The 13,454-nt window shown below is 33.1% G+C and overlaps 1 protein-coding gene across 1 annotated transcript; it reads left to right on the top strand.

Moving 5' to 3' along the window:
• Nucleotides 1-5,305: 5,305 nt before the first annotated feature.
• Nucleotides 5,306-13,199, top strand: LOC134712375 (cytochrome c oxidase assembly protein COX16 homolog, mitochondrial-like). The gene is made up of 4 exons (XM_063573862.1): nucleotides 5,306-5,497; nucleotides 7,286-7,360; nucleotides 8,221-8,289; nucleotides 13,014-13,199. The coding sequence occupies exons 1-4, from the start codon at nucleotides 5,384-5,386 to the stop codon at nucleotides 13,185-13,187; spliced, it is 432 nt and encodes a 143-aa protein (XP_063429932.1). The 5' UTR covers nucleotides 5,306-5,383; the 3' UTR covers nucleotides 13,188-13,199.
• Nucleotides 13,200-13,454: the final 255 nt, after the last annotated feature.

The raw sequence follows: 13,454 nt of genomic DNA, 5'->3' as shown, positions 1-13,454 counted from the left end.
TGATGAATTCGTTCCTTTAATGCAATATATAACCATTGCATTTGCGATTTAGCTGAACTATTTGTACTGTTTGAGAAAATAACTGCTGCCGAATCAGTCAAGCCAAAACATAAGTTGATTCAGGTTCTATTGAAGAAGGTAGACGGATGGTACGCTGACGTGTTTTAACGGTTTGTGGGTTAGTGAGTTTCCAAAGATATCAGGTTGCTTATAGTGTCGCAAATCGTTTTCAGTATTTTAGGTGCAAAAGTCGTCTTTTTATAAACGTTTTACTATTTGTTTACATAGTTGTATGATGAAAGTAAAATCACAAAAATACTGAACTCCGAGGAAAATTCAAAAAGAAAAGTCTCTAATCTAATGGCAAAATCAAAATATCAATCACATCAAACGAATTAATACAACTGTCATATTCTTAAATTGGTACAGACAGTTTCTTATGAAGAAACAGGTGGATTAAAGCTGTTCATACGGCTTAACCTCTCACTTTTATGTAGTCGCATAACATTCCATTATATTGACAACAAAGTGTGAACAAATAAAACATACATAATACTAAGTAAAAATGTGAAAATAGTTAAACTCTGCGTTATAATCTACTAAGTAAATCACTAATAAAAATTAGCAGATATATCAGCAAAGATAAACAAACAGGCAAATAGGCAAAGCACATTAGCAAAACAGAAAGACAAGAATACAAAAGTAACCATAGCACAATGACGGGATGTACAAGTAACGCGCCAAGTAAAAAAAATTAGACTAAACAGTAAAAGTAGTACTGATTTACAAAGACAAATAAAAGAACACTTTAGCACTTTATATAGAAGGTTATTGACGTCAGTACCTAGCATCTATACTTCAAGACCATCGTGTATTATTTGTGAAGTACTGAATATTCATCAACAATGAGCTTATTTGGAAAAGGACGAGACGTTCTATGGCATACCCATGGTTCATCAATGTTCTGCTCAGACACTGGTGACGTTTTACAAAGTCACAGTAGCAGCTGTACGCTCTGGAATACAGAATGAGTTGGAAATGTATATCCAGTATACAGGTGAAGTTAGTATATTGCTACTACCGTTGGGGAGGGGGATGATTATTTCAAAATTAAAATCGTCTCGTTTGTCTTATATTCTGGTACTTAGGAGACCGCTTATATCAAATTCGAAGTATAAGTCTAAAAATGATGCAGAGGATGCCGTGTCTGTGTTTTTTATTTAATTTCTAGTTCTGTAGGATATATTAAAGCAACCAAATTAGATTTGTTTCGATTCAACGGAGAGAAAAACAGCATAAATATATCTGAATGAGAAACTGAATTGAAAGATCTTGTATCTTAAAAGTTTGATCTTTGTCATACTATCTAAAGGAACTTCGACTCGTATGAAAATATAAAGAGGTCGACAAGAAGAGGCGCACAGTTCGTTCCCATATGAATGTCGACTATTTGTTCAATAAGTCTACCTCCAAATTCAACAAATACGTTTAGAATGTTGTCAACTAGAAACTCCAACATACTAATCACTTGCTCCTCTGTGTAACATGTTTTATTTTTTGGTTCACTTTTAACAAAATGTGTCGTTTGGTATCTCAAAGTAGTAGATTTCTAGCATATGCTTCAATTTTTATGTTGAAAAACATTGTTGAATATTTCTACAAACGTATTTTAATTTCACATTGGAAATGTTGGTATACAGAGTTGAAAAATAAAAAGTTTTGATAGAACTAATTTCATAGCTGAAAGATCGAGATTAAAAATTAGCAAGAAGTTCTTTAGAGTTTTTGAGAATCCACATATGGATAATACCAGTACGCGAGTAAGTGGTTTTTTTTTCTTGAGCACCCTCATTCACTTAGGACATAATCTTTGTCAATCTGTTGAACACTGACTAGCGCGTTTTGCATTTGCGGATCCTTTCATTTTTTCATTCGCCTTTTCTTTTTTTTTCCAATATTTTTTATTCTCTTCCGCAAATTTCTATTTTCATTTGCGTTCATTTGCGCCAATCTCCAATTAGTCCCAGGTAAATACAAGTCATAAGGCACCTAAGTTGTACAGAATTATATAATATCAACGACAAAAAATACTGACCCCTTCCATTTGTCCCTGCTCACCACGGGAGTGAAAGTTGGATTTCGAGCAGAATAAGTTAGTTGTTAAATTATTAAAACTATATCAGTGGTTGTCGTTTGTTTATGTGTTACATATTTGTTTTTCGTTCATTTTTTTTACATAAATAAGGCCGTTAGTTTTCTCGTTTGAATTGTTTTACATTGTCTTATCGGGGCCTTTTATATACGACTATGCGGTATTGGCTTTGCTCATTGCTGAAGGCCGTACGGTGACCTATAATTGTAAATGTCTGTGTCATTTTGGTCTTTTGTGGATAGTTGTCTCATTGGCAATCATACCACATCTTCTTCTTTTTTTATATTTATACGTAATTTAACAATGAAATAGTATAATACTGTTTGACGTCGAAAGCACATTTGCATATTTAAAAGTTTTAGTATTTGCATGCAACATCTCAGATGAACTGCGACCTTGGGATATCTTCTCTACAATAGAAACCGATACTTTCGGGGTTTTTTTCCATCTTCATTTAAGCTCACCTGGTCTAATGGGCCAATTGAGCTTATCCAAGCACTTGGCGTCCGACTTCCGTCGTCGTCCGTCGTCTGTCGTCCGTCGTTAACTTTTACAAAAATCTTTTTCTCTGAAACTACTGGGCCAACCCGTGAAACTTGGACAAAATCATCAATAGGATATCTAGTATAAAATATGTCAGATGACCCGGCCAATCAACCAAAATGGCCGCCATTTCTAAAAATAGAACATACGGTTAAAATGCAGATTTTAGCTTATACCTCTGAAACCAAAGCATTTAAAGCAAATCTGACATGGGGGTAAAATTGTTTATCATTTCAAGATCTATCTTTCCTAAAATTTTCAGACAAATCAGGCAAACCGTTGTTTGGTTGCTGCCCCTGAATTGGAAATTTTAAGGAAAGTTTAGTTTTTGATTATTATCTTGAATGTTATTTTAGATAGAAATAGACTGTAAACATCAATAATGTTCAGCAAAGTAAGATCTTAAAAAAGCAAAATCGCCAATTTAAGAAGTAATTGTCCTTTTAAGTTAATTTTTAACCAATTTTCGTAATTTTATGATATCTTACAAAAATCTACTCTGAAACTACTGAGACAAATTTAACCAAACTTTATCACAATCATCATAAGAGTATATAGTTTAAAAATTGTTTCCGATGAACCTGCTGTCAACCAACATGGCCGACCTGGCTAAAAATAGATATGTGTGAATTGCAGTTTTTGGCTTATATCTCTGAAACTAAAGCATTTAGGGCAAATTTGAAAATTGTTCAACAGGTTAAGATCTATCTGTTCTATTTCCTATATTCAGACAAATCGGACAACCCGTTGTTGGGTTGCTGATCCTGAATTGGTAATTTTAAAAAACTTGATTTTTGCAGTTTTTTGTTATTTTCTGGAATACTTTATTATAGATAGAGATAAACTCTAAACAGCAATCGTGTTCAGCAAAGTAAGATCTACTAATAACTCAACATGACCCATAAGGAGTTAATATTGTGTTGAAGTAAATTTTTAACAATTGTTTGTAAAATTTTGTAATCGGCTTTTACAAAAGTCGGCCTTCTTTTCCTTTAGGGGTCCCAACCCATCATTTGAAAGATCTATACAGTAAACAATTCTTAACCCAAAACCTATACTAAGCCCAGGGGCGGATCCAGCCATTTTAAAAAGGGGGTTCCTAACCAAGGACAAAGGGGGGGGGCAGGGGCGGATTTAGGCGGGGGCGTGGCGGGCGTGCGCCCCCCCCCCCTAAAATTTGCAAAGCATGGGTTGACTTCAAGATATTTATGTATCAGACGAGACCATTCAATCTTTTATAACATTCGAAGTATATAAAACAGTCTGTTTAACAGAATCAACGTGATCACTAATCAACTGACCTACGCTTTATTAAAGTTCTATAAATAATTTCAAAGGGAGGTGTCATACGCGGCGTTTGATGACAAATACAATAGGTTTTTAGCAGTTTAAGTATAAACCAATGCTACATTGTATTAGCGGTTTTTATAATCAATTTGTTTGATAATTGAAGTTCCAAAACATCCTTTACTCACTTTTTCATCATGATACGGTCAAGAAAACAGTCGGCAGGTGAGATTCAAATCTTTTATAATATCCGTAATGAAAGATAGAAATACTATTTCAAGCGAAAGGTTAGTTTATTAATTTGTATCTCTGTGTTTATATTTATTTCTCACTTTCAACCTACATACATGTATTTAGCCGAATTCTGTACCGTATTACTGTATGCTTGGGATCCTTGGAAAATAAACATTAAACTCATAACTGCGTAAATGCATCTCATTCTGATTTTAGTTGTTTGTGGCGAACACAGTTAAGTCTGGCACGACCTCCGAAAATCAAAAAAGTAAAAAACCGATAGTATTAAAGGACAATTAAAAATCACTGATAAAAGTAGAACTTTTCGTTTGAAAAATATATTGGTCAGGTGAGCAATTGTGATCTGTCTCTTCTCACTTTGTGTCCGTCTGTCTTAATGTGGTTTCAGCTTGAAACTTTAATTTCTCGCTAATTTTAACACACAATAGTTCGAGATATCTACATTTCACCCCTTTAGAAGAATATTTCAATAATTTTACCTAAAAAAACCTCCAAAAATTTTTCGCCTCGCTATGCTCGGCAAAAATAAAAATTTGCGCCCCCCCCTAACTGGAAATCCTGGATCCGCCCCTGGGGGGGTTCCAACTACATGTCCCCATTCAAATGCATTGATCGTCAAAAAAAGGAGGGGTTTCAACCCCGGACCCCCCCCCCCCCCCCCCTCCTGGATCCGCGCCTGCTAAACCTAACACTAGCTCTAACCCTAAAACCTAATCCTAATCTAGAACATCCCCTAACCTAACCATAACCATGAATGAACCTTTTCTCTAAAGTATAAGGACCCTTTAGTAAAAGAAGACCCAAACTGAGTCTTCTCCTCCTGAAAACAACTGAGACGGGCCAAACTTGGCCAAAATCATCCAGTCATTATGGTATTTTAAAACTATCATACATTTGATAACAAAATAGTTAGGGATATAAAAAATAAATGAGAGCTACCTATCATATGATTGTAAACATAGCTTGAATACCAAATAAGATAATTTGAAAGCTACGGAATAAAGAAGCAATTTCTTTCCGGAAATAATACAAGTCGTACCAGCACAACTTTTAAAACTTTTATATTATTGATACATCCGGTTCAAAAGGAAAACAGTCCTGTGTTTCTTCATATTTTGTTATCGTAATGCGTAGCAAATACTAAAAATGAATAGACTCAGTTCAATTTTTAAGACTATTATGTCCGTCGAAAGGCTAAAACCTCTTACAAACCACAGATTTTTCAAGTCAAGAACATGGGAAACCGGTGTTCCAATGTTGGTAATGACCTTCACTCAGGCTTCTGTTTAATGTTTACATCATCATTTCCCTCGTTTAGAATTATTTCAACAATAGAGTCTGTGCTTAAAACTACCTGGTTACCTTCATAGACCCTATAGGTGCTATCTAAAATATTGAAAATGTTTTATTTATCATTCTTTATCATGTTCATCAGTTACGCAATGAACTGATGAATACTCAAAAAATAGTATTAATAACAATTATCGTAAATAGGTGTGGTGACTGGTGGTGAGTCAGATCACTCTGACTTGACCTGTCTTCCTCGACCTGGAAAAAGATAAATTCAATATGGATTTGATAAATGGGATAAAAGTGGCAATGGTATCGGGATTGTTCGCCCTAATAACATTATCGCCCTGGGTACGTTCACCTTGAGTCTGTTCGCCCTACTTAAAAATATTGATATTCAGGGCATTGAAGTTGAAAAAAACTTATTCAGATATTTCTTTGGTATATATTCTTGAAATTTATGGAAACAGGGAAATATTTAAAAGTGTATGGCTTGTTTATGATCGTTAATATTGTTCAATGACAAAATAATTCGGATCACTGATTATTGTGATACTTGTCTTTTGATGAATTATTAATAAAAACCAAACGTTTTCTTTTGATAAAATATTCAGCTTGAAATTAATAAACACAATGATGTAAGAACTGTAAATCATGAAACGGATTTACAATAGATATAGGAAGATGGGATTTACAAGTTCATTATTATACTCGGAGACAGTCCTAGTCTCAGTTATACTGCATACATTCATGATTGACTGAATACAATTATTTTGTTAACAAATATCAATAAAGAGAAATACATTGTATACCAATTCTACTCTGTAAATCAAAGAGAAAATGATAAAATGATTGCGGCAATATAAATATTCTGTCAATTTGTTAACAAACTTTAACATATTTTGTTCAAATACTTAAAATTATGGGACTGGACAACAAATAGAAAAAAATAAAAATCTGGGCGAACAGGTATCAGGGCGAACACGTAGTATGGCGAATGTGAATCAGGGCAAACGGACCCGGATTTGATAAAAGTGATAGTAATTCATAAGCATGCTCATGATGCTTACCTACATGTAATTGTTTAATGGCTGGCTGTTCAGTAGAACTCATATTGCACAGCATGATATAAATGTATATACATTTTACATGTACCAAGGGCCAAAAAATGACAAGTATAAAAAACTAGCTCCTGTTTCTCACTGAGATCATTTGAGTTTATTGCATGTGTCTTACATCAAATCAACAAAAATAAGACTAGACTCTTCATTATCTTGAGTAAAACTGTTTCCGGATACTTCAGAAAGTGCATGTACAAATCAAATCAGCACCAGGTCAAATCATCATCTACAGAATCAGGACAATTGGCTCTGAGTCATATCTGCATGATAATGCCATCCATTATTGTTTATTTCATATTTTTTATCAATCTTCATTTAAGTGGTAGAATGTGTACATGTATGTTATTTTATCTTTTTTTCAGAATCAGTAGCTGATCAGGGGGCTGAGATGCCTGGGGTTTGAACCTCCTTTTGATTTGGCTGAATCCACCCCTGAGAATTGTATAGACTTGCTACATCTATCCCAAAACAAATGAGAAGTCCTTTGACTCATTTAAAGCAACTCTAATAGAACAATGCAATATCATCAGAAAATGAAAATTTCTGGCTGTTAAAGTTATTAATATTTCTAGACATGGCCTTACTGTGACTTTGAGATGAATATTGGCAATATAAATATTCCTTTGTATGCTTTCAGGTTTTTATATTTGGTAGTTATATTTGGTTGTATCAGTTTCATAAACTGAAATATGAAAGAGGCAAGGTACAAAAAGTAAGTTATGAATTTTTAATCCTAAAATAGCTTATGATATTTAGTAACATTGGTATTTTTTTCAGAATTGTGCAAACATTTTGTTCAAACAGCAACTACAAAACATGTTTTGTTTTCTTGTTCTGGCAGTTATTTAGTCGAGCAATCATTAATGTCTGGGCTTCAATTTAAAAAAAATATGATTTGAATCATATATAACAATTTTTTAAAAATATTTTTGCAAGTGATAGATTAAGTAAGTATTATCATCCTTCACAACTGATAAAAAGCTTGCATTGATATTCCATAATATCATGATACATTATGTACTGATTAAGATCCCTACATTTGTAGATGAAGTCTTAGGGACATGTCATACTATTGTTTAAGATAATATAGTAAATTAGTTTGAAGAGTTGTCTAGGGTACTGGAATAACTGGACACAATGAAGGCATCATGGCCATGGTGTCACTGAAACATTGTTTCAAATCCCACTGATAAAAAAATAAAAATTAGCTACAGTCTTCTATGCTTAATTTTTGACAAAATATTTGTTAATTGTGTTTTAAAATGTATGTTTACAAATGATTTTTTTTTAAGTATAGTAGTACCATATTAAGATGTGTTGGCATGTTTATTTTTATAAAAGTATATACATTGTGTACTAGTAAATTTATGTATAAATTATATATATATATATATATACAGCTTGGGTTAGAATCCCGACGAGGGAAGACCAAAAAATTTGTGAAAGCAAATTTACAGATCTAACATTGTTAGGTTGATGTTTAGACGAGTTGTATATATAGAGAGAAAGATAAGATATATCAAAGATAATAATATGCGAGTTTTAATGTTTAATATAATCCTTTTTTTTCAGCTTTCTGAGAAGGCTGAACTTAATATTGGTAGATCATTAAAGACCGAGGATCTTGAAAAAGTATATAATGTAAGTTGTAGAGAAAGTATCAGTAGATTCCCTATTTATCTTTTTTCAGTGGTGCAGGTCCATTTCTCACTGAGACAGACATACTTAATTGTGGCAATGTCATACCATTTTTGTCCATGAATTAAGAAAATTGTTCATCACACATATTTATTGAGTTGTTTGCAGGAGCTTTTACTTAATATTTAGCAAGACAATTCCTTGGTTTAAATTTACTCATCTTGGTCATGTGACCTTTTGCCACAAATGTATGAGTAAGTCCTGGTCATATGAGCTCATGTTATGAGTAGGTCTTTGTTATGTTATGCGTAAGTCTTTGTTATGTTATGAGTAAGTCTTTGTTGTGTGAGCTATCTATATAAGTATGTCTTTGTCATGTGGGATATTGCTACAAGAAGGTCTTTGGCCTATGAGTAAGTCTTAGTCATATGAGATTTTGCTATAATAAGGGTTTTGTCATATGAGCTATTGCTATGAGTTTGTCTTATTCAAATAGACTATTGCTATGATTAGGTTTTTGTCATGTGAGCTATGGCTATGAGTTTGTCTTATTCAAATGGGCTATTGCTATGATTAGGTTTTTGTCATGTGAGCTATTGCTATGAGTTTGTCTTATTTAAATGGACTTTTGCTATGATTAGGTTTTTGTCATGTGAGCTATTGCTATGAGTTTGTCTTATTCATATGAGCTATTGCTATGATTAGGTTTTGGTCATGTCAGCTATTGGTATGAGTATGTTTTTGTTTTGCTATAAGTAGGTTCAGGTTATTTGAGCTTTTGCTAGGACTACCAAAGAGTACATTTTGTAGATATTTGTCCTGTAAGTTATTGCTTTGAGTAGGTCTTTAAATAAGCTATATGAATGAATGAATGAATGAATGAATCTTTATTTCCTCCATGTATATGAAGATTTTGCATACAAAAAGAAAACAAGCAATTATTTACACAATCAACAAAATATCATACATTATGAGATAAATACATATGAAAAAAAGAACAAAAAAACACTCACAAAAAACAACATAGTAGATAAACACACAATGCACAGATTCTAGTATAAACAGCAGAAACACAATGTTTTTCAATCAATGTCTATTCAAAATTCAAAATTAAACCTATTTTCAAATAAAACATGTCTGAATTTTTTAAACATGGGGTAAATATGTTTTGCTACGTAATACATCATTCTAGACCAAACTATAGGATCGAGATCGTATACAGTATTATCAACAGCTCCCAATAGTACTTCAAGAAGGTCATCATCGTCTAAATTGAAAATATCCACGGACTTTTGAATGGGAAGTTCATCCACAATTTTATAGAACATGACATTTCTTTCGGTTAGTAGAACATGACACTCCATTATTAGATGTTTAACGATATCAAAAGATTGTTTGTTACATAGAGTACATGTAGCTTTCTTAATGGCTGCCGATCCTAAAGCTACAAGTACTAACAGTTCGAGTTTTGTATCGGGATATAAAACTGTCAACCGAATTAGTCTATGTTCACAGAGGGTAGGATGAATTTTGGAATACCGTTTGAGTTCATTTCTATTTTCTAAATTACTTTTCCATCTGTTCTCTTCATAAATTTCAATAGACTGACGGACAATTTTCGACCAAAGCACTTTTTCTGGTATGTAATCTTCATTGACATAAGTTTCAAGGAAGGAAAATAGATCGTATTTAACAAGAGTTGTTATAAGATTATATGTTATAGAGTGTTCGGCATTTTCATCCAGTATAAATTTACTGATGCACATGTTGAACAGTTTTTTATGAGTTGTGCCAGATTTACTCCTACATAATCGCCCAAAGAATAAAAGTTTGAATTTGTCGATTACAGCTTCTAATGACCATAGACCAAGGTTACTTGTAGTTGAGTCCGTTGGTGAATATTTGTCCATGCATTGGATATACCGCGCAGCATATCGTTGTGTTCTTTCTAAAAGTTCTGTTTCAGAATTTGAGAGTTGTCCCCATACTTCGCAAGAGTACAATGCTGTAGGAAGAACAAATCGTTTCCATATCAACGTGTTTGTAATCGGTGTAAGGCCTTTTGGGTTTACTCCAGCACTATACAATGAGTGTAGATTTTTCTTTAATTTCTTAGCCGCCTTTTTTGTCCTTTCAAAAGTTTTATTATTGTTAGTTATCAATGTACCAGCATAAATTGTATCAGTTTTACACGCTATTGTTGTATTTCCAAGCTTAATGTCAACATCTGTATTATTATTATTAAAAGTCAAGACACAACTTTTTGTTCCGTTATATTTAAGTCTCCATTTACACGCATAAGTTTGAACACAGTCGAGAAGACCTTGTAGACCTTTTGGCGAAGCACTTAGAAGGGTTGTGTCGTCCGCAAGAAGAATGGTAGGAATGTTCAAATAACCAATTCGTATTCCAAAATTTGTCGAAATCAGCTGCAATCATGTGGGCTATTCCTTCAAGTGGGTTTTTGTTTTTTTATATGAGTAAGTCTTAGTCATATGAGCTATTGTTATGAGTAGGTCTTTGTCATGTGAGCTATTGCTATGAATAGGTCTTAGTCATATGAACTATTGCTATGAATTAGTCTTAGTTGCATGAGCTATTCATATGAGTAGGCCTCTTGCTATGAGGTTGTTTTTGTCATGTCAGTTATTGCTAGGTGTATGTCTTTTTTGTAAGGTATTGTTATGAGTAGGTCTAGGTTATTTGAGCTACATTTGTACATGGATTGCTATGAGTCCATTTTGTAGATATTTGTCATGTAAGTTATTGCTATGAGTAGGTCTTAATATGACCTCCATGTATTTCTATGAATATGTCTTTGTCATGTGAGCTATTGCTTTAAGTAGTGCTCTTACTACGAGGTTGTTAAATTGATGTCAGCTATTGGTATGAGTATGTCTTTGTTTTATAAGTTATTGCTATGAGTTGGTCCAGGTTGTTTGAGCTATTGCTATGAGTACATTTTGTATATATTTTTCATGCTAAGAATAGGTCTTTGTCTTTTCATTAATTGCTATAAATAGGTCTATGTCTTTTGAGTAATTGCTATAAGTAGGTCATTGCCATGCAATCCATTGCTATATGTAAGTTTGTTGTCATGTGAGCTACTGTTGTGACTGGTTTTTAGCTCACCTGGCCCACAGGGCCAAGTGAGCTTTTCCCATCACTTGGCATCCGGCGTCATCGTCCGGCGTCGTTAACTTTTACAAAAATCTTCTTCTCTGAAACTACTGGGCCAAATTTAACCAAACTTGGCCACAATCATCATTGGGTTATCTAGTTTAAAAAATGTGTCCGGTGACCCGGCCAACTAACCAAGATGGCTGCCATGGCTAAAAATAGAACATAGGGGTAAAATACAGTTTTTGGCTTATAACTCAAAAACCAAAGCAGTTAGAGCAAATCTGACAAGGGGTAAAATTGTTTATCATGTCAAGATCTATCTGCCCTGAAATTTTCAGAAGAATCAGACAACCCGTTGTTGGGTTGCTGCCCCTGAATTGGTAATTTTAAGGAAATTTTGCTGTTTTTGGTTATCTTGAATATTATTATAGAAAGAGATAAACTGTAAACAGCGATAATGTTCAGCAAAGTAAGATTTACAAATAAGTCAATTTGACCGAAATGGTAGGAGTTATTGCCCTTTATAGTCAATTTTTAACCATTTTTCGTAAATCTTTGTTATCTTTTACAAAAATCTTCTCCTCTGAAATTATAGGGCCAAATTAATCCAAACTTGGCCACAATCATCAATGGGGTAATAAGTGTAAAAAATGTGTCCGGTGACCTGGTCATCAAATCAAGATGGCCGCCACAGCTAAAAATAGAACATAGGGGTAAAATGTAGTTTTTAGATTATAACTCAAAAATCAAAGCATTTAGAGCAAATATTACGGGGTAATATTGTTTATCAGGTCAAGATCTATCTGCCCTCAAATTTTCAAATGAATGGGACAACTGGTTGTTAGGTTGCTGCCGCTGAATCGGTAATTTTAAGGAAATTTTGCCGTTTTTGGTTATTATCTTGAATATTATTATAGATAAAGATAAACTGTAAACAGCAATAATGTTCAGCAAAGTAAGATTTACAAATAAGTCAGCATGACCCAAATGGTCAATTGGCCCCCTAAGGAGTTATTGTCCTTTATAGTCAAATTTTAACAATTTTCTTAAAATTTGTAAATTTTTATTAACATTTTCCACTGAAACTACTGGGTCAAAATTCATTATAGATAGAGATAATTGTAAGCAGCAAGACTGTTTAGTAAAGTAAGATGTACAAACACATCACCATCACCAAAACACAATTTTTGTCATGAATACATCTCCTTCCTTTGTTTAATATTAACATAGACCAAGGTGAGCAACACAGGCTCTTTAAAGCCTCTAGTTTTACCATGCAACCAATTGCTATGAGTATGTTTTTGTTGTGTGAGCTTTTACTTTATTTAGGGATTTGTCATGTGAGCTTTTGCTATGAGTAGGTTTTTGTCATGTGAGCAATTGTTATGAGTCATTTGTATCTTTAAATTTTCACTAACAATCTAGGTACAATGTATATATTTTCTAATGTAATGAAGGGTTATATTGTGCTTTTGTAATTATAAGTATTATTTAAAATAAATTTTGATGAAAAAAAAGTAACATAGATCAGAAGTTTCAGAACTACTTGTATTCTTGTACAATTTTGCATTCAATAAAAATTTTGTTATTTTTTTTAAATTTAGGATGTAATGGAAAAATATGACATTCACGATTGGCAGAATATCCGTGGTCCTAGAGAAGGTGAAAATTCTAGAGAAATGCAGGCAGAACAAAGAAGACAATTTGGAACTTTACAGAAAAACACACTGAAAGACAGCTCTTTAATGGGAAATTTAAAGAATAAAAAAAATGAATAGAAAAAACTTTTTATTTTATATTGACAAGTTTTTCATCTTATATCTATAGCTTGTAAGACTCAGTCTCTTTTTTTAACATCCTACTCTTAGTCTTGTGATTTAATGTTTGAAAAATTAATGGGGTTCCCATTTTAATTTATGACTTCACATTATCTTCCTACCTGAAAATTTTTAACTATAAAAAAGAAGATGTGGTATGATTGATATAAACTGTTCTGAAGATGTAGCTTTGCCAGGATAATGTATGGAAGGCTCTCAATTGTTTTC

The sequence above is a fragment of the Mytilus trossulus genome, chromosome 3 (assembly GCF_036588685.1).
Source record: "Mytilus trossulus isolate FHL-02 chromosome 3, PNRI_Mtr1.1.1.hap1, whole genome shotgun sequence".
Taxonomy (NCBI): domain Eukaryota; kingdom Metazoa; phylum Mollusca; class Bivalvia; order Mytilida; family Mytilidae; genus Mytilus; species Mytilus trossulus.
The sequence above is the reverse complement of the archived record's forward strand: the minus strand, read 5'-3'. Positions and strand labels throughout refer to the sequence as shown.

Coding starts and splice junctions, on each gene's coding strand:
- LOC134712375 (XM_063573862.1), top strand. CDS start 5,384: ATGAATAGACTCAGTTCAATTTTTAAGACTATTATGTCCGTCGAAAGG. Junction 7,361..8,220: donor AAAGAGGCAAGGTACAAAAA/GTAAGTTATGAA, acceptor CTTTTTTTTCAG/CTTTCTGAGAAGGCTGAACT. Junction 8,290..13,013: donor ATCTTGAAAAAGTATATAAT/GTAAGTTGTAGA, acceptor TTTTAAATTTAG/GATGTAATGGAAAAATATGA.